Source organism: Salmo trutta, chromosome 1 (genome assembly GCF_901001165.1).
Source record: "Salmo trutta chromosome 1, fSalTru1.1, whole genome shotgun sequence".
Lineage (NCBI taxonomy): Eukaryota > Metazoa > Chordata > Actinopteri > Salmoniformes > Salmonidae > Salmo > Salmo trutta.
In genome coordinates, this window is record NC_042957.1 from 56,902,196 (window position 1) to 56,929,563 (window position 27,368).

At 45.5% G+C, this 27,368-nt stretch overlaps 1 protein-coding gene across 1 annotated transcript; it reads right to left on the minus strand.

Annotated features, from left to right (window-relative positions):
- Positions 1-2,104: 2,104 nt before the first annotated feature.
- Positions 2,105-5,060, minus strand: LOC115202076 (uncharacterized protein K02A2.6-like; the record flags this gene model as incomplete). The annotated part of the gene is made up of 1 exon (XM_029765958.1): positions 2,105-5,060. A coding segment is annotated over exon 1 (2,883 nt), but the record flags the coding sequence as incomplete, so codon positions are not given.
- Between the last annotated feature and the right edge of the window lie 22,308 nt (positions 5,061-27,368).

Sequence of the window (27,368 nt, forward strand, 5' to 3'; positions counted from 1 at the left end):
GATTCATTATTTTACAGCACACCATTCTCTGCAGCCAGGATTCATTATTTTACAGCACACCATTCTCTGCAGCCTGGATTCATTTGTTAGAGCACTACTCCCATTTGTTTTGTCAAGAGAAGAATAACATGAGTGAATACACGGTAGAATGGCTTTGATTGATGAGGAGCTCCACAAAGTATTTATCAAGCAAGGATATGTTACCTTGGACAGTACTCTCATTTTGTCCCACTTCTGAAAACAAGAGCTCAGCAGAGAGGGCTACAATGACTATTGCATCTGACAGTGTGGCATGTTTAACATACAGTACTGCTGTCCGTCTCTGGATCCCACAGCCTTTCCTCTTTAACTTTGCCTGCTATCACATGCCAGCAAAGTTACTTCACCTTAACTCGTAAGAGTTGTCTTGAATTAAGGGTTGGGAGAAAATGGCAGAGAGAAAGTATGAACATTTTGCAATTACAGTCTAACTTAGAGGTGTTACTGATTCATGCAATTCCTCACATACTTTTATTTTACTGTAGCTCAAGCTGTCTGCTCTCCATGTCCTCTCAGTGACAGATGTCTGTTTTCTAGACGAGCTAGAAGTTAACCCTAAACAACTCCCTTTGTCAGGCTGGCACAGAGTGTTGAGGTGGAGGAGCTCCGCGGACCCTTCGTGTCCAAAAGTAATTCAGCCATTCATTATAACCATTGGTGCTCTGTAGAGTTGCTATTTTATCTAGTTTACTCGTGTCAATTAACTCATGACATTTCTGGATTGCTCATTATATTAATAAAGTAAGACTTAATCAACAAATAAGATAGTCAGTGTAAAAAAAGTTAAGGGTACAAGACTGTGTAGATATCTGGCTGTGTTGGCAAATCACTACATATCCCATGGAGCCAAGTGTATCTCAGTATCTCAGTCAGCTAACCCTCAGTCAGCTAACCCTACGCCAATGATGCCGGTGGATCGCAAAACTGTACTTGGATCCACGTTAAGTAAAATTGATATCCTTCCCCACCATTCTCTTACGACACAACAGACAGCTCGAACCAGTCATGACTATTCCACAAAACAATAAATCATTTTCAAGTCTCTTTCCAGCGAATGTCTTATAACCTTATGTCCTATAACTAGCAAAGGAGTTTTAAGTTGAAGGTACAGTATTTATGAAGTTTGGCAATGAAAACTACCGTAGTTCAGCTAGCCAGCTAGTTTAGCCAGGAAAAACAAGCTCGGGACAGGATATAGCTGGGTGCACATGCACACTAGGCTAATTCAGGACACAGATGGTAGTTTTTATGCCCTGATATTCAGAGCAGGCGGCGAAAAGTTTGATTAAAACAATTCAGAGACTGCAACTGTAGTAACTTGACAAGGAATGCCCACACGCATTTCGATATTACTTTCCTTTACTTTCAACCCAAACCTAAAGGTGTATTGCCAGGTACAAACGGTACAAATATAACAGAACTATATAGCCCACTCAGCCGGTGGTAGAATCACATTGCACAGAACTCACTCTTGGTGATGACATCATCAAAGGGGAAAGGTCAAGGTTAATGCCAATAATAACCATGTAATTATTTATATAGTGTCCACACTATAACACTTCTCCCCCCTCAATTTAAATCCCCCCCCTGTAAGGAAAACATAAGGTTAACAAGTAAACCACATTAGTGTTTTCTTCTCTTTACTACACCACACTGTAGAACTTCTGCTGGTGTTACGGTAAATGTAACCAAAACAACAACAATAAAATGACAGTCCTTATTTCTTTTCAACTAGGTCTGCTGCTCCAAACAAACACTAACACCACGAGTCTCTCAGTCTCAACTACAGAGTTAGTTTTTCAGGAGGCTTGTGACTACGCTGTGATCTGCGCAGTACTCCTGGTGTGCTACGAGACACAGGTAAGGCATGTCCCAGTGGAGCTGGGTCTGAGGGCACAGGAGCGGGTTGGGTGTTTGTGAGAGAATGTCCATCACCCTCTGCTGGAACCACTGAATGCCCCTGTTCCTCAGATGCTGTTTCCTGTGGGATTTCAACTTGTATACTACCACCCACAGCTGTTCCGTCTGAAAACATGGTCTTGTCTTTGTCATAGCGCAGGCGGAGATGGTCCTGGTGTCTGCGCATGACTCGACCATCAGTCAGTTTGACCACAAAGGAGACGGGACCACTCTGACTCAGAATGATACCTGGCAACCAGCGTTGGCTGCTTGTGAAGTTGCGGATGTAGACAGTGTCATTGGGTTTTAACTGTCTCTCCCTTGCGTGGTGGTCATGTCTCTCTTTTTGTTTCTCCTGCTTCCGTTCCACTCGTGCTCTGATGTTCGGACGCAGTAGATCCAGGTGAGCTTTTGGCCTTCTGCCCATTAACATCACCGCTGGAGCCTGTCCTGTTGTTGTTTGTGGCGTGATGCGGTACTGGAACAAGAACCGAGAGAGCTTAGTAGTGATGGTTCCCCCAGTCATCCTTTTGAGCCCCTCTTTCAGTGTCTGCACAGCCCGCTCCGCTAAGCTGTTTGAGGCCGGGTGAAACGGGGCGCTGCGGACATGGCGGATCCCGTTTCTCCGCATGAATTCTTGGAACAAATCACAGGTAAACGTTGTTGCGTTGTCGGACACCAGAGAGTCCGGCAGACCATGGGTTGAAAACACCTGCCGAAGCTTTTCGATGGTTGTGGTCGCTGTGATGTTGCTCATGATGTGCGCCTCCAGCCACTTGGAGTGTGCGTCCACCATGACAAGGAACATGTGACCCATGAAAGGGCCTGCAAAATCTATATGCAGCCTAGACCATGGGTGGTCAGGCCACTCCCACAGATGTAGTGGCGCGGGCGGCGCCATCTTCTGGTTGATCTGGCACTCAGAACATGATTTAACTTTGTCTTCTACCTCCTGATCCATGTTAGGCCACCAGATGTAAGATCTGGCTAAACTTTTCATCCGGGAGGCACCCGGGTGAGCCTCATGGACCTCATCCATGACTTGTGCACGGCCAGGGGGTGGAACAACCACTCTGGACCCCCAGAGTATGCAGAGATCCTGCACACTCAGCTCCGTTTTGCGCTTTGCGTAAGGTCCTAGTCCATCATCCTCTATGACAGGAGGCCAACCCTGCATCAGGAATCTTTTCACTTGGGACAGGATAGGATCCCGGTCTGTCCACTGTTTGATCTGATTGGCATTCACAGGTGAGTTTGACAATCTCTCCATTAGGAAAATTGTCTCGGGAGGCACCACAGTTGTGGCAGGCATCTCTGGTAGCGGGAGACGGCTGAGCGCGTCTGCATTTGCATTGTCCTTCCCCGCTCTATACACTATCGTATACTGGTAAGCCGACAGTGTCAGGGCCCAACGCTGTAACCTTGCTGAAGCCATGGGCGGAATGCATCTTGATTCACTAAAAAGGCTCATCAGTGGTTTGTGGTCAGTGCATATGGTGAAATGACTACCGTAGAGGTATTGATGGAAGCGTTTCACAGCAAAGACTATGGCCAGACCTTCCTTGTCTAACTGTGAATAACCCTTCTCAGCACTCGTCAGCGTACGTGATGCAAATCCAATGGGTCTCTCTGACCCGTCCTCCATCTGATGAGAGAGTACTGCCCCGACGCCATAGGGTGAGGCGTCACATGACAGGATGATCTCTTTGTCTTGGTCAAAATGAACCAGAAGTTGTGCTGATTGTAGTAGTGCTTTCACTTCCTTGAAAGCTTTCTCTTGTGCTGGCCCCCACTTCCATTTACAGTCTTTGTGGAGCAACTGATAAAGTGGAGCCAACACTGTTGACAGCTCAGGGAGGAACTTCCCATAGTAGTTCACCATGCCCAGGAACGACCTGAGCTCTGACCCATTCTTGGGGTTTGGAGCATCCTTGATTGCCCTGACTTTGTCCTCCACAGGACACAGACCCTGCGCTGTGATCTTGTGACCTAGGTATGTCACACTCTGTGCTTGGAATGTGCACTTGCTACGCTTCAGGCGCAGCCCTGCCTCAGAGAATCTCTTTAACACCTGGTCCAGATGGTGGAGGTGCTCCTCCTCCGTCTCCCCTGTAACCAGGATGTCATCCAGGTACACTGCTACATGAGGGATCCCCTGCAGCAGATTGTCCATTGTCCTCTGGAAAATGGCTGGGCTGGACGCCACTCCGAAAACCAAGCGGTTGTACCTGAACAAGCCTTTGTGCGTGTTGACTGTGACATACTCTTTTGAGTCCTCGTCCAGGAGGAGCTGTTGGTAGGCGTGACTCATGTCAAGCTTTGAGAACGTCTTGCCTCCTGCCAGTGTAGCGAACAAGTCCTCCACCCGTGGCAGCGGGTAAGCGTCTAGCTTAGAGGCCCTGTTGATGGTGAGTTTGTAGTCCCCACATATACGCACCGTGCCGTCACTTTTCAGAACGGGAACGATAGGAGCTGCCCAGCGGGAGAACTGAACGGGAGTAATGACGTTTGCTTCCTGCAGCCGCTCCAACTCATCTTCCACTTTCTTTTTCATGGCGTAAGGCACTGTCCTGGGCTTGAAAAAGCGAGGCTCGGCCTGAGGATCCACGAACAGCTTAACTGTAGTGCCCTGCAGTGTGCCCAGTTCCTCTTTGAAAATCTCTGGGTATTTTTGAATGACATCCTCAGTCACTCGGGTGTGTTTTATCTCACCCCAGCTCAGTTGTATTTTGTTTAGCCAGTCACGCCCTAGTAAACTAGGCCCATTCCCTTTCACCACCAGGAGCCGTGCTCTCGCTTCCTGGCTGTTGTATGCAATGTTCACTTCTAGAGCCCCAAGCAATGGTATGGTCTCCCCGGTGTACGTACGCAGTCTGATCCCTGCCGGTGTGAGGGCAGAAACCTGTCTTGAGCCCCATTTTTGTTTGTAGGTCTCCTCACTTATGACAGAGGCAGAGGCCCCCGTGTCAACCTCCATCCTCATCTGCTTTCCATCTACCTCCACTGTAGCATAAATAGGCTCTGCGCGCGGCTCCCTCACATTAAACATGTTGTAGGAACAATGCTCGTCCTCCTCCTCTGTGCTCTCTAGGTGGTGCGCTGCTGACTGAGGCTTTGGTGCTGTGAACTTGCCCAGCCCAGTCCGCCCACCCTCTGGCTTGCTCCTAGGACCCCTGTATTTTTTTGCTAAATGTCCCTTTTTGTTGCAATTGTGACAGACAGTCTCCATGAACTTACAGTTGTTACCATAATGTGTCCCTCCACATCTGAAACATTCCACTGCTTTTCCCCTTTTTCCTGCCGCCTCTTTTGTCACCTGATGCACTGCACAACTTTCACTATTGGCCTTTTGAATATTTTTCACATTACTAGCGGCCATCTCCATCCCTTGAGATAGTTCCAATGCCCTCTTGAAAGTCAGTGTGGCTTCCCCAAGCAACCGGCGCTGTATGCTGTCCTCATTAATGCCACAGACTAATCTGTCACGGAGCATGTCCTCTAACATAGCCCCAAACTCACAATGTTCAGAGAGTTCCCGTAATTCAGCAACAAAGTTAGCAACAGACTGACCTGTTTTCCGAAAATGGCAGTTAAACTTGAACCTCTGGACAATCACTGAAGGCTTTGGATTGTGGTGAGTCTGAACGAGAGCAACTAGATCCCCAAAAGGAATTTCTCCCGGTCTCCGTGGTGTAGCCAAATTCCTCATTAGCTTGTAGGTTTTAGCCCCACACACACTCAAGAGAATAGAGCGCTGTTTAGCCTCATCTATGATTCCATTTGCCAAGAAAAAGTGTCCCAACCTTTCCACATATTCCGTCCAGTCTTCGTTCTCTTCCACAAACTCAGTGATAGTCCCAAATATTGCCATTATAACGCCAACCTGTCCTTGATCCTCGTTAGCGATTTGCACTTGCTGCTGATTGTCCCCGTCGGCGTTTCCGTCCAGTGGCACCTGCTCTCCGTCGCTCATTAAGCTAGCTAGCTAACTCGCCCTGTACAAGTTGATAAAGTTTTATCCTCGTCGCCAAAAAGGTGTAGTAACTTGACAAGGAATGCCCACACGCATTTCGATATTACTTTCCTTTACTTTCAACCCAAACCTAAAGGTGTATTGCCAGGTACAAACGGTACAAATATAACAGAACTATATAGCCCACTCAGCCGGTGGTAGAATCACATTGCACAGAACTCACTCTTGGTGATGACATCATCAAAGGGGAAAGGTCAAGGTTAATGCCAATAATAACCATGTAATTATTTATATAGTGTCCACACTATAACAGCAACGAATACTTCAGATGACAAATATTAAAGGAGAGCAAATTGATATACAATCCTGAAATCAGCTGTAACTGTCAATAGTAAAACAAAGCTTAAAATTATGTTTGAGTGAACCTGAATCCAGAAAATGTATGGTGAAGTCTCTTCCGGACACGGTAGACTCCTCCTCGTCAGGAGTGAGAGATCAGGTTCTGGAAATATTTCTCTGTAGTCCAAACTAAGTGAGGGGAGAAGCTCTTTTAATTACAAGGCCTGCCATATTCCATTTTAAAGGTCAAACACTCTCCTCCAAACAGGCACCTGGGGAGCACAGTCCTGCCTCCATCTCTGCAAAATGAGTTTTCCCCTCAGCAGAGCGTTATCAATATTAAAGCAGCAGAGGCCCTCTAAAGGCTAGATATGTCAGGTATGCTGCAGCAGGAAAAAATGTCAGGTAAATCTTTATGTGGGCTCATGATCATTTTTGCCTTCCCTCAAAATTGGTTACCAGGATTTGGGGGGAAAATGTTTACTCTTCTTCATTGACTGCATTTGCTGATGTCAGCACAAACTTTTGCCATTTGTGAGTGTTTGTCTGTTTGTGAGCCAGTGAAGACCAGTTTAAGTTTGATCCTATGTCTTTGTTTTTGCAACTTGCTCTACTAGAGCATATAATAAAAAATAGATTCAAATGGAACCATTTCTTCAAAATAATTATTTCATTTTGTGTGAAATGCAGATGGTAGCCTCTTCTCTAACTACTCTACCGAAAGCTGACCTAGGTAGTTAAGGTTGGAGGGCATGTCAGGCTTTTCCCACGGGGAAATAATTATGAAAGAATCAAATAACATTAACAATAATCCCTGTGTTAGTGTTAAGGTGTGGCATTGCAGGCACCACAAGACAATAACGTAATTACAGAGCGAGTCACGCCATCAGGGACTAAATGGGCCTCTGACCCAGCCCATAGGGCTCGTCTTGTGTGGAATAGAGCGCTGCATTGGTCTTACTGGCCTGTATCAAAGCCTGGTTATGTGTCATAAGACCACCGCCTAAAGCAGTCTGTATCTCTATAAACCCACTATTAGTTAAAAGCTTTAAATGGTTTTCACTGTTCACCCAGTTTACTATGTAAAGCCTGTAAGGATACACTTTCCATGACAACACTGACTCATTCGAGGCCTTTCATATTAGTGTGTCAATTCGATATCAAATTATTGTAGCCATTGAGGGATTATCAAAACAGACCTACGTCCATAGAAATTGGAACGGCCGTTGCTGACCTGTTTTCTTCATGAATATTTGATTTATGAGCTGGAGATTAGATCAGTCGCGACACATTTTAGCACTGAGCTGGGGAGGGGCTGGGGTGAGGACACTCTTGTTAGTGTGTTGGACACATCAAAGAAAGTGAATTGCAATGGATTGTCCTCATTAACAGTTGGTCTGGGTTGAAAATATTTTTCTCCGTGAGGCAGGAAAGAATGATATTTATCACAATGAGAGAGAGAGTGGTTTCATATCAGGCCCTTGTTTGATCTTACTGAAATTGAATAACAGCTCTCTGAATTTCCGTCTCTATACAGCAAACACACTGCATGACAGCATAACAGCATAAAAAAAGAGTTGTTTACAGGTTAAAATTTGTATTATTTTCTCCATCCAATCTGATAACCATATTGATATTACGCACTAAAGTGGGATCAAGACAGGAGGGTGTTCAGAACTTTGACCTTGAATAAACAACACATTGAGTCACTCAAAACAAAACAAAATGTTTAATTGTGATTGTGGGACCATGACAGGCCATGCCCAGAGACCACAGACTCATCTTCGAGTTGTCCTTTCAGCACCTCCACAGTACCATGGACAGCAACCAGTGACAAGGCTGTCCTTCAGCGCCACCCTGCCTAGGCAGGGCTATGGACAGCTCCTCAGTACTTGTAGTGCCTATTATTTCTTCACAGGTCTTGCTGGAGCTGGTTTACTTACCCATTCAGAATCTACATTAATATAAATGCAATGAAGCAAAACTAGTTTCAACGAGTGATAGATGTAATTTTATATCAAGTAGTAAGTTCTATGAAATTCTAAAGTAGAGTATGTTTTGAAAACAAAAGTCTCAAATACTGCATCTGTCCTTATATCCGCTATAGATAACTTTTTAAAAGCTACAGGGATGTCAGTTCTGTAACATCAATAAGGAATTAGTTCACTCTGCCCAAAATGAAATAATCTGGTTTGTTTTGCTTCTTCTCTACATTTACCTTGGATTTGCATTTTTATGGCACTGTCTCTCACTTTCAAGCCCAGTATCTCTTCACAGTTTGACACACACAATAAATCTGTGGGGGAATGTGTTCTTGTCTTGCTGTAAATGGATTTAGCCTATCATAAATTGTTTGTAGTGTGTGTAGCCTGATATTGTAAACAAACTCTACAATCCTAAGAATAAGGACACAAATAGCAGTTTAATGGAACATTTCCCCAAGTATTCACCTATTGTCCTGTTGTAACATAGTTATAATGTTATGTTATGACCAGACTGGGTTGGTTGAGAAAGTGACCTTGGATTAGGAGCTGGTCCCTATGGTGACCTGGGGCGAGAGCCATGTCCTGGGATTATTGCTGTGTCCCACCACTCCTCTGCCTGTGTCATACCAGGGATTAATCAATATCACTGTGCCAGGTTTTAGGACCTGCGCAGAGTTGATGTCAAATGTGTTTTGAATGTGCTCTAGTTCAATGATCATATGTAATCATTACGGACGTAACACAAATGAGTTACTCATTCATTGTAAAAACCTCTTTAATAAAGAAACTAAATTGTCTTATTACATTTATTTAACATTCCTTTAAGAAAGCGGCTTAACAGACAACCAGTCAGTGCAGGTTTTCAGTGCCAGACTTCGTGCCACTCTCCCCGTCTTCCACAGCAGCTACAGTGAGGGAAAAATGTATTTGATCCCCCTATAAATTGATTTGCATTTTAATGAGGGAAATAAGTATTTGACCCCTCTGCAAAACATGACTTAGCACTTGGTGGCAAAACCCTTGTTGGCAATCACAGAGGTCAGACGTTTCTTGTAGTTGGCCACCAGGTTTGCACACATCTCAGGAGGGATTTTGTCCCACTCCTCTTTGCAGATCTTCTCCAAGTCATTAAGGTTTCGAGGCTGACGTTTGGCAACTCGAACATTCAGCTCCCTCCACAGATTTTCTATGGGATTAAGTTCTGGAGACTGGCTAGGCCACTCCAGGACCTTAATGTGCTTCTTCTTGAGCCACTCCTTTGTTGCCTTGGCCGTGTGTTTTGGGTCAATGTCATGCTGGAATACCCATCCACGACCCATTTTCAATGCCCTGGCTGAGGGAAGGAGGTTCTCACCCAAGATTTGACAGTACATGGCCCCGTCCATCGTCCCTTTGATGCGGTGAAGTTGTCCTGTCCCCTTAGCAGAAAAACACCCCCAAAGCATAATGTTTCCACCTCCATGTTTGACAGTGGGGATGGTGTTCTTGGGGTCATAGGCAGCATTCCTCCTCCTCCAAACACGGCGAGTTGAGTTGATGCCAAAGAGCTCCATTTTGGTCTCATCTGACCACAACACTTTCCCCCAGTTGTCCTCTGAATCATTCAGATGTTCATTGGCAAACTTCAGACAGGCATGTGTATGTGCTTTCTTGAGCAGGGGGACCTTGCGGGCGCTGCAGGATTTCAGTACTTCACGGCGTAGTGTGTTACCAATTGTTTTGTTGGTGACTATGGTCCCAGCTGCCTTGAGATCATTGACAAGATCCTCCCATGTAGTTCTGGGCTGATTCCTCACCATTCTCATGATCATTGCAACTCCACAGGGTGAGATCTTGCATGGAGCCCCAGGCCGAGGGAGATTGACAGTTCTTTTGTGTTTCTTCCATTTGCGAATAATCACACCAACTGTTGTCACCTTCTCACCAAGCTGCTTGGCGATGGTCTTGTAGCCCATTCCAGCCTTGTGTAGGTCTACAATTCTTGTCCCTGACATCCTTGGAGAGCTCTTTGGTCTTGGCCATGGTGGAGAATTTGGAATCTGATTGATTGATTGCTTCTGTGGACATGTGTCTTTTATACAGGTAACAAGCTGAGATTAGGAGCACTCCCTTTAAGAGTGTGCTCCTAATCTCAGCTCGTTACCTGTATAAAAGACACCTGGGAGCCAGAAAGCTTTCTGATTGAGAGGGGGTCAAATACTTATTTCCCTCATTAAAATGCAAATCAATTTATAACATTTCTGACATGCGTTTTTCTGGATTTTGTTGTTATTCTGTCTCTCACTGTTCAAATAAACCTACCATTAAAATTATAGACTGATTATTTCTTTGTCAGTGGGCAAACGTACAAAATCAGCAGGGGATCAAATACTTTTTTCCCTCACTGTATGTGAGCATCTCTCAGCTGTGTTTACTAGTTTGGGTCTCTGACGCCCTCAGCATCTGTCTCATCAGCAGCTCAGCTCTCAGCAGCCTTCCTCAGCTTTGTCACTATTCCTCTGGTGGGCTGAGACTGACAGTCAAGTCCCTCTCAGAACCAAGAGGCTGTCCAAGAGCCTGGCTTCTGTAGAGCAGGAGTAGTGCTGACTGAGATCCATCCAGCTGTAAACAATCTGTCTTAAGCCACATGCTTTTGACTGCAATGAGTGTCTTCCATGGAGATTTTGTGTTGTCACTGCAAACACATTCTTTGTGCATTACGAGAACACTGTTTACTCCCAGGTTCCTACTGGGCACCACCCCTAGAAAGGCTGTTCATATGTATTCAGCTCACTTTTTGATTTGAAAGGCACGTCTTTCGAATTTGAATCACCTTGACCTGCCGTAGCCTACTGGACTTTGATTCTACTTGAGTTTGTTTTCCCCATTTAAACACAGTACACACTTCCTGCACTCTACTCCTATAATGACTGTGAGTGGAGCTGTGTGCTCCTTGTGGAGGTGTGCCAGGCTATCCAGGTGTCAGCACTGAACAGGGAAACAGTAGAAATGCTGGTTCTTTGATGTGACAGGTAGGATTAGCTCTGGTTCATTTAGACAGATGCAGGGTAGAGATTTGGCCAAATCCAGATAACCCTCCTCCTGCCCTGCAGCAAAGCTCATCAGATCCAGATCTTTTTTAAATGTATTTTATTTCACCTTTATTTAACCAGGTAGGCTAGTTGAGAACAAGTTCTCATTTACAACTGCGACCTGGCCAAGATAAAGCACTGCTTTAGTGCGACAAAAACAACATCAGAGTTACACATGGAATGAACAAGCGTACAGTCAATAACACAATAGAAAAAAAGAAAGTCTATATACAGTGTGTGCAAATGGCGTGAGGAGGTAAGGCAATAAATAGGCCACAGTAGCGAAGTAATTACAATTTAGCAGATTAACACTGGAGTGGTAGATGAGCAGATGATGATGTGCAAGTAGTGATACTGGTGTGCAAAAGAGCAGAAAAGTAAATGAAAACAATATGGGGATGAAATAGGTAGATTGGGTGGGCTATTTACAGATGGACTATGTACAGCTGCAGCGATCAGTTAGCTGCTCAGATAGCTGATGTTTAAAGTTAGTGAGGGAAATATAAGTCTCCAGCTTCAGCGATTTTTGCACTTCGTTCCAGTCACTGGCGGCAGAGAACTGGAAGGAAAGGCAGCCTAAGAAGGTGTTGGCTTTAGGGATGACCAGTGAGATATACCTGCTGGAGCGCGTGCTACGGGTGGGTGTTGTTATCGTGACCAGTGAGCTGAGATAAGGCGGAGCTTTACCTAGCATAGACTTATAGATGACCTGGAGCCAGTGGGTCTGGCGATGAATATGTAGCGAGGGCTAGCCGACTAGAGCATACAGGTCGCAGTGGTGGGTGGTATAAGGGACTTTGGTAACAAAACGGATGGCACTGTGATAGACTGCATCCAGTTTGCTGAGTAGAGTATTGGAAGCAATTTTGTAGATGACATCGCCGAAGTCGAGGATAGTCAGTTTTACTGGGGTAAGTTTGCGCTAAAGCTTTTCAGCCAGGGCCTTGAATTATGTCATTCACCTTTTTCCCGGGTTCTGAGAGCCTATGGGAGCCGTCGGAAGTGTCACGTCATGCCAGAGATCCCCTGTTTTTGTTAGAGATGATCAAGGAGGGCAAGAAATGGTCAGACAGGCCACTTCCTGTAAGGAATCTTCTCAGGTTTTGGCCTGCCAAATGAGTTCTGTTATACTCACAGACACCATTCAAACAGTTTTAGAAACTTTAGGGTGTTTTCTATCCAAAGCCAATAATTATATGCATATTCTAGTTACTGGGCAGGAGTAGTAACCAGATTAAATCGGGTACGTTTTTTATCCGGCCGTGCAAATACTGCCCCCTAGCCCCAACAGGTTAAGTTGGTCAGGCTTTCGAAGACTTTAGAAAGGCAGGGCAGGATGGATATAGGTTTATAACAGTTTGAGTCTAGAGTGTCACCCCCTTTGAAGAGGGGGATGACCGCGGCAGCTTTCCAATCTCTAGGGATCTCGGACGATACAAAAGAGAGGTCGAACAAACTGGTAATAGGGGTTGCAACAACAGCGGCGGATAATTTTAGGAAGAGAGTGTCCAGATTGTCTAGCCCAGCTGATTTGTACTGGTCCAGGTTTTGCAGCTCTTTCATAACATCTGCTATCTGGATTTGGGTGAAGGAGAAGCTGGGGAGGCTCGGGCAAGTAGCTGCGGGGGGTGCGGAGCTGTTGGCCGGGGTTGGGGTAGCCAGGAGGAAAGCATGGCCAGCCGTAGAGAAATGCTTATTGAAATTTTCGATTATCATGGATTTATCGGTGGTGACCGTGTTACCTAGCCTCAGTGCAGTGGGCAGCTGGGAGCAGGTGCTCTTGTTCTCCATGGACTTTACAGTGTCCCAAAACTTTTTGGAGTTAGAGCTACAGGATGCAAATTCCTATTTGAAAAAGCTAGCCTTTGCTTTCCTGACTGACTGCGTGTATTGGTTCCTGACTTCCCTGAACAGTTGCTATTCGATGCTATTGCGGTTCGCCACAGGATGTTTTTGTGCTGGTCAAGGGCAGTCAGGTTTGGAGTGAACCAAGGACTATATCTGTTCTTAGTTCTACATTTTTTGAAAGGGGCATGCTTATTTAAGATGGTGAGGAAATTACTTTTAACCTCTATGGGCTAGGTGGGACGCCTACTCAACAGCCAGTGTAATCCCATGGCGTGATATTCAAATACCTTAGAAATGCTATTACTTCAATTTCTCAAACACATGACTATTTTACACCATTTTAAAGACAATACTCTCGTTAATCTAACCACACTGTCCGATTTCAAAAAGGCTTTACAACAAAAGCAAAACATTAGATTATGTCAGCAGAGTACCCAGCCAGAAATAATCAGACACCCATTTTTCAAGCTAGCATATAATGTCACATAAACCCAAACCACAGCTAAATGCAGCACTAACCTTTGATGATCTTCATCAGATGACAATCCTAGGACATTATGTTATCCAATACATGCATGTTTTGTTCAATCAAGTTCATATTTATATCAAAAACCAGCTTTTTACATTAGCATGTGACTAGCATGTGACAAGCATTCCCACCGAACACTTCCGGTGAATTTACTAAATTACTCACGATAAACGTTCACAAAAAACATAACAATTATTTTAAGAATTATAGATACAGAACTCCTTTATGCACTCGCTATGTCCGATTTTAAAATAGCTTTTCGGTGAAAGCACATGTTGCAATATTCTGAGTAGATAGCCCGGCCATCACAGGCTAGCTATTTTGACACCCACCAAGTGTGGTACTCACCAAACTCCGATTTACTATCAGAAAAGTTTGATTACCTTTGCTGTTCTTCGTCAGAATGCACTCCCAGGCCTTCTACTTCAATAACAAATGTTGGTTTGGTTCCAAATAATCCATAGTTATATCCAAATAGCGGTGTTTTGTTCGTGCGTTCAAGACACTATCCGAAGGGTAAAGAAGGGTGACGCACCCGACGTGTTTCGTGACAAGAAATGTAAAAATATTCCATTACCGTACTTCGAAGCATGTCAAACGCTGTTTAAAATCATAATCATAAATCGTAAAAAAGCGATAATATTCTGACCGGGAGTCGTTGTTTTCGTTCAAAGAGAGAGAAAGTAAACATGGTGTCGGCTCGTGCACGCGCCTCCAGTCTCATTGTCCTCAGATCGACCACTATCCAAATGCGCTACTGTTTTTCAGCCATGGCCTGCAAAGCCACCATTCATCGTTCTGGCGCCTTCTGAGAGCCTATGGGAGCGTTAGAAAATGTCACGTTATGCCAGAGATCCCCTGTTTTGGTTAGAGATGATCAAGAAGGCCAAGAAATAGTCAGAGAGCGCGCTTCCTGTAAGGAATCTTCTCAGGTTTTGGCCTGCCAAATGAGTTCTGTTATACTCACAGACACCATTCAAACAGTTTTAGAAACTTTAGGGTGTTTTCGATCCAAATCAAACAATTATATGCATATTCTAGTTACTGGGCAGGAGTAGTAACCAGATTAAATCGGGTACGTTTTTTATCCGGCCGTGCAAATAGTGCCCCCTATCCCCAACAGGTTAAAGAATGACCAGGCATCCTCGACTGACGGGATGAGGTCAATATCCTTCCAGGATACCCGGGCCAGGTCGATTAGAAAGGCCTGCTCGCAGAAGTGTTTTAGGGAGCGTTTGACAGTGATAAGGGGTGGTCGTTTGACTGCGGACCCATAGCAGATGCAGGCAATGAGGCAGTGATCGCTGAGATGCTGATTGAAAACAGCAGAGGCGTATTTGGAGGGCAAGTTGGTCAGGATAATATCTATGAAGGTGGCCATGTTTACGGATTTAGGGATGTACCTGGTGAGTTCCTTGATAATTTGTGTCTTACAATCTAACTTAGATTGTAGGACTGCTGGGGTGTTAAGCATATTCCAGTTTAGGTCACCTAGCAGAACGAACTCTGAAGATAGATGAGGGGCAATCAATTCACATATGATGTCCAGGGCATAGCTGGGAGCTGAGGGGGGTCTATAACAGGTGGCAACAGTGAGAGACTTGTTTCTGGAGAGATTCATTTTTAAAATTAGAACTGTTTGGGCATAGACCTGGAAAGTATGACAGAACTTTGCAAGCTATCTCTGCAGTAGATTGCCACTCCTCCCCCTTGATGGAAAATGTTGTAGTCGGGTATGGAAATCTCAGAATTTTTTGTGGCCTTCCTAAGCCAGGATTCATACACGGCAAGGACATCAGGGTTGGCGGAGTGTGCTAAAGCAGTGAGTAAAACAAACTTAGGGAGGAGGCTTCTGATGTTAACATGCATGAAACCAAGGCTTTTTCGATTACAGAAGTCAACAAATGAGAGTGCCTGGGGACACGCAGGGCCTGGGTTAACCTCCACATCACCCGAGGAACAGAGGAGGAGTTGGATGAGGGTGCGGCTAAAGGCAATCAAAACTGGTCGTCTAGAGCATTGGGGACAGAGAATAAAAGGAGCAGATTTCTGGGCGTGGTAGAATAGATTCAGGGCATAATGTGCAGACAAGGGTATGGTGGGGTGCGGGTACAGTGGAGGTAAGCCCGGGCACTGAGGGATGATAAAAGAGGTCTAAACCTCATAGCCTGAGAGCATGTGTCACGACTTCCGCCAAAGTCGGTCCCTCTCCTTGTTTGGGCGGCGTTCGGCGGTCAACTTCACCGGTCTTCTAGCTATCGCTGATCCGCCTTTCATTTTCCATTGGTTTTGTCTTTGTTTTCTACACACCTGGTTTTCATTCCCCAATTACATGTTCATGTATTTAACCCTCTGTTTCCCCCATGTTCTTTGTGCGTGATTGTTTATGTTCATTTTGGTTCATGATGGCTGGTATTTCGACGGGTGCTGTGTTCACCCGTGCGTAATGTTTACCGTTGGTTATTGGTCAAGTGTATTGTTACCTTGTGCCTTTATTTTTGAGTAAAGTACGTTGCTCACTCATTTTGCTCTCTTGCGCCTGACTTCATGCACCAGCTACACTCACCTTCTGACAGCATGGCTAAACAGCACGGAAAAATACAGCTGTTATCTGCTTCAACTGTTATTTTATACCTGCTCCTTTATGGAGGATTGTTGTATGTTTTACTCTGGTGGGATGAGAGATGAACATGTTTCCACTTCATAGTACAGCCTATACATTTGTCCCATGACAGCATATTATACCACGTCATGAGTCACAGAATGACCTATATCTTTGGTTATGTCATAACGGTTATGTACCCCGTTGTGTTAGCCTTGATGACACTCCATCCCCGTTTACCTTCCGCTAAAATGCGTCCTTCGTCCTGATCTTGACCTGATCATGCCTGTTTACACTTATAAGAGCTGATCACAATCAGATCACAATGCGTCTTTTAATCTACACCTGTCTAAAAATGTTGGTACAATCAGAATGTGGACAAGATCAGAACAAAGGACGCATGTTAGAACCAGGTATAAACAGGGCATATGTATCTTAGTCCGGAGCCAGATGTTTTGCTACATGATGCGTCTGTGATGACTCACACCACCAGGACTGTGGGGCAGAACTGGTACTTATACTCTGCTGAGGTCATCCCTGTGCTAGTATGCATTGTTTAACAAGGTACAGTATGACTGCTCTATATTTCTGTAATGGAGTTGCTGTGGAGTCTCTCAGTTGGATTTGGCCCTGTGGCTCCAGACCGGGCCTCCAAATGATTGATGTCTCTCTTGGTTGGTGGGAAGTTCTGGTTCTAGCCCCGGAGAGATTTAATATGTTCTGTGTCTATCCAGGTTATTGCTGTCAGAGCAGGGTGGTGCTTGGATAGATTGAGTCACCTTGTGTGGATACACACACACATATACACACACATACAGTAATTTACTAAAGGCCCTTTTCCTGGATCATTAGTCCAGCGTGTGTTCTCTCCATCCACCTGTGTCAGAGACTACGCACTGATCTTTTGCTCCATGCAGTACTGCAGAGAAACACACAGGGGCTTCGGTCTGTACTCAATAGAAACCTAACTTTATTAACATTTCCTTGACAATGACAATTGCTCTAGAAAGATGGCCCTATGAGAGTCACTGATGAAAAGGGCAAACAGGGCATGTGATTGTTCAAGTCTCCTATTTCCCATGTGCCACAGGGAGGCTGTTGAGTTTGAATGGGGATGAGAAGTAGTATATTATTATTCCCTGGTCCAACAGCCCCAGACTGTCTCGTTCTTTCCCAACTCATGTCACAGTCCTCTTTCTCATCTGTCCTGTATGCTCTTAAAAGAGGCACAGTTAGCTGCTGCCATCCTTCTTCCACTCCTCTCCCTCCATCCTTGTCACCGGTCCCCCAGCGCTGCTTCGGCGATGATGTCTACAGTCTTCACGATCAGTTATCCTGTCTTTATTGCTTAAGTGGCTGTGACACAGATAGTGTCTCACGCTCTAGCCCAGTCCCAGTGTCTAACCACCAAAGTAATTAAGTCTTCTACTGAATCATCCACTGGACACACACACCAATCATCTGCACTCTGACACAGTAGACACCACACACACCCATCATCTGCACTCTGACACACTAGACATCACACACACCAATCATCTGCACTCTGACACACTAGACACCACACACACCAATCATCTGCACTCTGACACACTAGACATCACACACACCAATCATCTGCACTCTGACACAGTAGACACCACACACACCAATCATCTGCACTCTGACACACTAGACATCACACACACCAATCATCTGCACTCTGACACACGACACCACACACACCAATCATCTGCACTCTGACACAGTAGACACCACACACACCAATCATCTGCACTCTGGCACACTAGACATCACACACACCAATCATCTGCACTCTGGCACACTAGACATCACACACACCAATCATCTGCACTCTGACACACTAGACACCACACACACCAATCATCTGCACTCTGACACACTAGACACCACACACACCAATCATCTGCACTCTGACACACTAGACACCACACACACCAATCATCTCACATAATGGTGCAGATTAAATGTGTGTTCATTCACTTACAAGATGGTTTTCAATGTGTTTTTGTATATTTGAGTGAATGTGAGTGATTCAGTCTTCTGTATAGAAAATCAGTAATGGGGTTTTGTTTAGAGATGACTAACGTCTGGATGATGTTTCTTTGCTGACCAAAAAGCCATATCCCAAGGACAATGACTGTGGAGTGTGCTGTACTCACACAGAATCACACAGACGTTATTTGAGTGACTACCTGAGCACTGTTACATTTTTACATTTTACATTTTAGTCATTTAGCATACGCTCTTATCCAGAGCGACTTACAGTAGTGAATGCATACATTTCATACTTTTTTTCCAGACAATGACACTTCTCCTTGTCTGACTCCTCCAGTAGCCAAACATACCATCACTCAATGTAATTTCCTCCAAGGACCCTGAGACTAAACACCTCCCTCTGCATCTGGATCCTGGAGTTCCTGACGGGCCGCCCCCAGGTGGTAAGAGTAGTCAACAACCCGTCTGCCATGCTGATCCTCAACACTGGGGCCCCTCAGGGGTGTGTGCTCCTTTACTCCCTGTTTACCCACAACTGCGTGGCCAAACACGACTCCAACACCATCATTAAGTTTGCTGACGACACAACAGTGGTAGGCCTGATCACTGAGAACGATGAGACAGCCTATAGGGAGGAGGTCAGAGACCTGGCAGTGTGGTGCCAGGACAACAACCTCTCCCTCAACGTGAGCAAGACAAAGGAGCTGATCGTGGACTACAGGAAAAGACGGGCCGAACAGGCCCCCATTCACATCGACGGGGCTGTAGTGGAGCGGGTCGAGAGTTTCAAGTTCCTTAGTGTCCACATCCTGAACAAACTATCAGGGTCCAAACACACCAAGACAGTCATGAAGAGGGCACGACAACACCTTTTCCCCCTCAGGAGACTGAAAAGATTTGGCATGGGTCCCCAGATGGTCAAAGCTGCAGCATTGAGAGCATTCTGACCGGTTGCATCACCGCGTGGTATGGCAACTGCTCAGCATCTGACCCGCTACTCACTGTTTATTATCACCCCTACCTACATGGACAAATTACCTCGACTAACCTGTACCCCTGGACATTGACTCGGTACCGGTACCCCCTGTATATAGCCTCGTTATTGTCATTTTATAGTTTTACTTTTTTATTATTTTAGTTTATTTGTTAAATATTTATTTTTTATATATGACAGTGGAGGAAAGAAGCAGTGTATGTGGGAATGCAGCCAGGAGATGTAGAGGGTGGGAGGGGGGATTGACAAGGGGAGACGGAATCAATGTGTCCGTGAGGAGCTGCATGTACACACACACACACACACACACACACACACACACACACACACACACACACACACACACACACACACACACACACACACACACACACACACACACACACAGAGCAGTGTCAGACTGCAGGACTCTCATTAGCTGTGTTACAGTGAGTCGGTGTGTGAGCCTGTCCAGAGCTGCAAAGACTGTTCAGGGACGGAGGGGACATTGTTAAAATAATTTTCCATTCCAGCAGAAGCACACCATTGGATGTCGTATAATGGTCTCCACATAGCGTGACAAAAAAAGTATGTTGACTTGGGAAGTTAGTAATGAGACTTTCCAGAGCCATCCAGTGTCCCAAGGCTAGGATCATAAGTGGCCTAAGTGGCCTATATTAACTCTGGTGGTGACAGTCTTGCCCCCCGACCCTTTGGAGCAGTGGGATCACTGAGGTTTGTGACTGCAGGGGCCTGCTCTGTGCCAGCTCTGAGTCTGTGACTGCAGGGGCCAGCTCTGGGTCTGTGACTGCAGGGGCCTGCTCTGTGCCAGCTCTGGGTCTGTGACTGCAGGGGCCTGCTCTGGGTCTGTGACTGCAGGGGCCAGCTCTGGGTCTGTGACTGCAGGGGCCTGCTCTGTGCCAGTTTTGGGTCTGTGACTGCAGGGGCCAGCTCTGGGTCTGTGACTGCAGGGGCCTGCTCTGTGCCAGATCTGGGTCTGTGACTGCAGGGGCCTGCTGTTGGCCAGCTCTGGGTTTGTGATTGCAGGGGCCAGCTCTGGGTCTGTGATTGCAGGGGCCAGCTCTGGGTCTGTGACTGCAGGGGCCTGCTCTGTGCCAGCTCTGGGTCTGTGACTGCAGGGGCCTGCTGTTGGCCAGCTATGGGTCTGTGGTTGCAGGGGCCAGCTCTGGGTCTGTGACTGCAGGGGCCAGCTCTGTGCCAGCTCTGGGTCTGTGACTGCAGGGGCCTGCTGTTGGCCAGCTCTGGGTTTGTGATTGCAGGGGCCAGCTCTGGGTCTGTGACTGCAGGGGCCTGCTGTTGGCCAGCTCTGGGTTTGTGATTGCAGGGGCCATCTCTGGGTCTGTGACTGCAGGGGCCAGCTCTGTGCCAGCTCTGGGTCTGTGACTGCAGGGGCCTGCTGTTGGCCAGCTCTGGGTTTGTGATTGCAGGGGCCAGCTCTGGGTCTGTGACTGCAGGGGCCTGCTCTGTGCCAGCTCTGGGTCTGTGACTGCAGGGGCCAGCTCTGGGTCTGTGACTGCAGGGGCCTGCTGTTGGCCAGCTCTGGGTCTGTGACTGCAGGGGCAAGCTCTGGGTCTGTGACTGCAGGGGCCAGCTCTGTGCCAGCTCAGGGTCTGTGACTGCAGGGGCCAGCTCTGGGTCTGTGACTGCAGGGGCCTGCTGTTGGCCAGCTCTGGGTCTGTGACTGCAGGGGCCAGCTCTGTGCCAGCTCTGGGTCTGTGACTGCAGGGGCCAGTTTGTGGTGCATATGAATATTTTGTAAACATCAGTAAGCTTCTTGGAACTTTTTAATCTCTCAATGATTGCATTACTCTCACCGTTCAAAAATAAGCACCAGGCTTTCAGCAGAAGATGAGGAAACTCATCTAAAAATAATTACATGATGAAACTCATCGAAAATATATCCCTGTATTATTAAGATTCACAATTATATCCTTTAGACTGTCACGGTTACCCAACAGTACATATGCCGCAATCTCCTGTGGTTTGTGATTCAGAATACATTACTCTTTCACTTTACAGATCAGAAGAATGTCTCAAGGTAGGTCGTCTACTCTGGTCGATCATTGACTGGCCCTCTCAATAGTCTTACATTCTATAAAACACACCACTACTACAATACAGAAATTGTTCTAAGTCTCCTGACTATTGGAAATCTGAAGTGTGAATAAGGAAGAATGGTTCTGTGCTTTGGTGAGGTTAGGAGTGAATACTGTCTCCTTCTTTCTCCAAAATACAGTCATTTCTCTGAATGATTTTGTCCTATCACTTTCTATCCAACTCACAATTCTTACCCCCAATGAACGTCTATTCAGCATACCCTCATAATATCTGCATTCTACATGAATGTCGTTTGAGAGTTAACCTTAACTCTAATTTCTGTCTGCCTAAAAAATACTAAAGGCTGATCTGGGAGAACCAGCTAGAACTGGACACTAGTAGAGAGCTATAGGTACCAGTTAATAAGGATCAGCCACTGGTCTGTCCGACAATAACAAGTCAGATGTCTTCAGAACAGGTTTATTGCAGATATTGGGTTCAACACACCGCACTCCTCTGTAATGATGGCTCACAGTAAAAGTGAGAGTGTATAATTGTATTTATTTTTTATTTCACCTTTATTTAACCAGGTAGGCAAGTTGAGAACAAGTTCTCATTTACAATTGCGACCTGGCCAAGATAAAGCAAAGCAGTTCGACACATATAACAACACAGAGTTACACATGGAGCGAAACAAATATCCAGTCAATAATACAGTAGAAAAATAAGTCTATATACAAAGTGAGCAAATGAGGTGAGATAAGGGATGTAAAGGCAAACAAGGCCATGGTGGCAAAGTAAATACAATATAGCTGTCACGTCCTGAGCAAAATAAATAAATACAGTAGGGGAAGAGGTAGTTGTATGGGCTAAATTATAGATGGGCTATGTACAGGTGCGGTGATCTGTGAGCTGCTCTGACAGCTGGTGCTTAAAGCTAGTGATGGAGATAAGTGTTTCCAGTTTCAGAGATTTTTGTAGTTCGTTCCAGTCATTGGCAGCAGAGAACTGGAAGGAGAGACGGCCAAAGGAGGAATTGGTTTGGGGGTGACCAGAGAGATATACCTGCTGGAGCGCGTGCGACAGGTGGGTGCTGCTATGGTGACCAGTGAGCGGAGATAAGGGGTGTCACGCTCTGACCTAGGAGAGCTGTGTTTTCTCTGTTTAGCTAGGCCAGAGTGTGATAGGTGGGTGGGCATTCTACGTTTCAGAGGCAGGTGTCTATCGTTGTCTCTGATTGGAAGCCATACTTAGGCAGCCTGTTTTTCCTTCGTTTTTTTGTGGGTAGTTGCTTTCTGTTTAGTTGTAAGTACCTGACGGAACTGTCGGCTGTCATTTTTGTTACATTTGTAAAGTGTTCAATTTTGGCATTAAAATACAAGATGAACATATTCCACGCTGCACCTTGGTCTACTCATGTTGATGCTTGTGACAAGGGGGGACTTTACCTAGCAAGGTCTTGTAGATGACCTGGAGCTAGTGGGTTTGGCGACAAGTATGAAGTGAGGGCCAGCCAACGAGAGCATACAGGTCGCAGTGGTGGGTAGTATATGGGGCTTTGGTGACAAAACGGATGGCACTGTGATAGACTGCATCCAGTTTATTGAGTAGGGTATTGGAGGCTATTTTGTAAATGACATCGTCGAGGATCGGTAGGATGGTCAGTTTTACGAGGGTATGTTTGGCAGCATGAGTGAAGGATGCTTTGTTGCGAAATAGGAAGCCAAATAGGAGTGGTTCTTTGAAGAAATTAAGCTAGATTCCAGTAATGACCATACAGAGCATTGGCCGTAGCACAGTTGGACAATATCATACACAGATACATATGGCCTCTAATAGGTAAACTAGCTTAGCATATACTATGGCCTGTCCTGTCGTATCATAGTAGTATGGCCTGTATACAACCAATAGACTGGCTTAGCGTAGTATGTACATCAATACACACATCTATGCACTACAATGTTCAATTACTGATAACTAATTGAACGCAGTAACAGCATAAAGATCCATATACAGGTAAGCATATCTGAAAACATGACCATAATGCAACCAGATTCTGCATGAGCACGAAACCACGACCACTGTGGAATAGTAACTGCGCTACGAGGAAGGCAAAGGCTAAATTAGGCTACTTGTTAGACAAGGCTAAATACAGTGTACAGTAGCACTACATAAAGGCTCTACATGTCAATAAATATGACTACAAGTACACAGACAATATGAACAAAATAATATGAATAGGCTATCCTAAACAAGGCGTGTGGTACACAGCGTAGACGAGCTAGCATGATTAGGCTAGCTGGCTAGGAATAGCATGACACACATATAAAAGGAATAACTGGTAAAAATCTTGACTGCCTTAGCAACACCCAACTAAAATACCAATGACATGTCAACAGTTCTTACACTTAGATGAACGCACTAAAACACAGGTCAAATACAGATTGGTGAGGATCAGTCCAAGACGTTCATTCTCTTCTGACCACGATCTCACTCTGATGGCAGCAGCAGAGGTCAGTGAGCTGCATGGGAATGGTGAACTATGATTGGCTGATACAAGTGGGGTGACTTGTAGGTACCACTAATAAGAAAATAAGGGGTGTTGGGAGAGTACAGCTAACTAATAGTTCAAGGGTGATGAAACTACGGGCTGGTCTTTTTAACACTGCCTGCCCTGTACTTCCATCTATGTGTCTGTCCTCCTCCATCTGTATGTGGTTCTGGCCAACATCTTCTCCTGGTCACTATTTAATCCAAGTTGTCAACACTGTCTGGGCTGGTTTGATTGTGACTCAGCCCTATGAAATCTTTAAATTCTCTAGATTCTTTCAAAGAGTTCCATTCAGTACAGAAGAGACTGTGGTACATACATCCCTTTGTGTTCTAGAGACTAGAGTACTTCTTTCTCTCTTTTTTGGCTTTGCAGCTAGCTTTCGTCATACTTTAGAAAACATTTCCCAACAGAATCTGTTTTCATTTGAAGTTGTAATCCTTTGGAGTGAGATCCCAATTTTTCAATCCTAGAAAAATGATTAAGATTGCAGCTTTTGTTCTTATCTTCATATTTTATTTTTGTTTGGGTTCTTATGAAAAGGACCAACGTGCCCAACTTAGCAGATGTTGAACTTTGTTCACATTCTGCCTGCTGCCACTAATTTATAGTTTCTGTTTTATTTGTATGCATGAGAGTTGCTGTTGATTTCCTGTTTTTCAGACACATAGAATTGTCAGTATAGCTCATCTGTTTCTGTTTCTGTCTGGTTAGGTGTGAAGCTCCCCCTCCTTCCTCCCTCTTCCCCCCTTCTGGCACCAGCCCTGTCACACCTTCTCTGTATGTTCACACACATAGCAGGGCACCAGTAGTCTGTGCTCTGTGCCCAAACCCAGGAATAGTGAGGAGGTGCAGGGTGGTGTGCTGGGTGGGGGTGAGAGATGGTGGGAAGGTGCTCTGTCTCTGATTGACCTGATTATGGAACACAGCCCCTGGCATCGTTCCCAGAGGGTGCAGAGATTGTGGCAATGTCTTGAAAAATATTCCTGTGGTGTCGGCTTCTGTCATACACCTCCTGTGGCTAATGCCTCTCAGGCAACTGGTCTCTAAACACCCATCCCAGTAGACCCTTTTACTCCTACTGGGGGGGGGGGGGGGGCACACACAACATAACATGTGTTCCCCTCCCCTATCCCTGGTGGCAACAGCACTCTGCCACCCCCTCTGGGGGCTGTGACCTCCCAGCAGGCACTGAGCTGCAGTGTGGCACAGCGCCAGGGGAGGAAGAGCTGGATGAGTGGGCTGGATTGGCCCATTAATCTGCACTGTCATCCTTTAGACAAGACAAACTGTATGGGCCCCCAGAGACGCCACGACCCAAAACACACTGAACTGCTCAAATGGTGGCTTCTGAGGGTGCTGCAGTTTGATACTTACCATCTATATACTCCTCACATTTTATTTGTGCTGATGATTTCATACAACCTGCAGTGATATTCATCCCTGGTGCAAAGAGCAGGTAATTTGTATGTAAAGCACGCTTAACTAGCTTCTTCTCTTAAAAGCACTGGTCCAAAATGACTTTACCCCTAGAGAAGTTATCAGATACCTGCCTATCTGGGATAGCTCGGGGAGGGTTCTTCAAAGGAATCTGCCCAGTCTAATGTTTGTGTTTGTATTTCCCCAGAGAGGCAAAGCGTTGACTGCGGCGGTGGAAGAAGTAGTGAATCTGAGTGGCTGGCTGGTGCACTGGCAAAATAGAAATCTGAAGGAGAATTTCCTTTGCTTCCCGGGATGAAATAAATTATTCATTCAGTGACATGGAGTGTTGAGCATGAGTCTGACAGCCATAGAGAAGGCTGTGAGATTATGGACGAATATGGATGTGTCTCATATATATTCTGTTTCAGTTTGCCTTACAAACGCCTCTTGTCTTGTCTCTCCGCCAGTCTACCACAGGGCTCTGTCGGCCTCTGTTATGGACAGTCAGAGGGGATCCACTGTAGCTCTGCCTGCTGTAATCCAACATGAAATAATTACAAGAAAGATGAATGGGAATGGTTTGCTAATGCTGTGCAATAATGAATAGGGTACATATTTAATAAGGCTGACCAGAAATACTTAGCATAATAAGATTTGATTGGAACAGTGATCTACTGCTTGTGCTTGCTCAAATGAGCTGGGAAGGAGTTTTAAACTAACTACAAAGGAGTTTCACAAGGCCTTTAATGGTAGGGTTTACATCAATGGTAATTGGTGATATTGGACTTCTCAGGGTCACTCTTTATTCAGCCTCTCTAGGAAACTCTCCCATTGGTCTAAGGCCACTCCCACCCACATGGGGTATTGATACTTTGACTAATGACAGAGAGCCATACTAGATGTAGTGCTTCTATGACCTCTTTCTGATGATGTCAGGTTTTTCCAAGCTCTGCAGCTGACCTATCAGAAGCTCTATCACTCTAACCACTTGTACTGTCACGGACCAACATTCTCATCAACAATCCAATACGCACCTCCCAAGGTTTTTCTAAATATCACAAGAAGTGAGGATCATATTCAACATCAATATGACCTTTGCATAATTTCCTCCTCTCCTCTCTGCTGACCCACATTGAGTGGCTGTTTACCCACACTGGTCATGCATTTTTCATCAGGCTCTGGTCACTGGTGGGACAGTGCCTGGCTTTTTCTCATTATGTATTCAAAGCAGGTGGAAGATGGCAGGAGAGAGAGATCTTGTTAGCTGCCACCTTCATACAGTCATAGCTAGCTGGATGCAGACGGCAAGGTCACACAGGCCAACCGGCCAAGCTGGTCAACCGGACCAGGCATCTGTGAGAATACCATAGTGGTCAGAGCTATGGACACACATACAAACACATACAATTCATAATTTAGGGCAGATCATTCTGAGTGGGCCAACTGTATGCAGTACTCGTCCTCACACAACACGCTTTATTAGCTGTGAATGGGATGACTTGCCAGTGTGGAGTGTGAGTCAAAGGGTCAGGGACTGTCACGCCCTGACCTTAGAGATCTTTTTATTCTCTATTTTTGGTTAGGTCAGGGTGTGACTAGGGTGGGTAATCTAGATGTTATATTTCTATGTTGGCCTGATATGGTTCCCAATCAGAGGCAGCTGTCTATCATTGTTTTTTCCCACCTGTTGTTTGTGGGATCTTATTTTGAGTTAGTGCATGTTGCACCTCTGTCGTCACGGTTTGTTATTTTGTTTATAGTTTATTGTATGTCTTGCAAAGTTTCACTTATTAAAAAAGATGTGGAACGATACTCACGCTGTGCCTTGGTCCTTCTCTACAAATATTCGTGATAGGGACAGGGTATATTTAAGCAATAAAGCACGGGGGTGTGGTATATGGCCAATATACCACGGCTGAGGGCTGTTCTTAGGCCCGACGCAACGCCTGGACCCTTAGCAATGGTATATTGGCCGTATATCACAAACCCCTGAGGTGCCTTATTGCTATTATAAACTGGTTACCATATTATAAACTGGTTATGAACGTAACTAGAGCAGT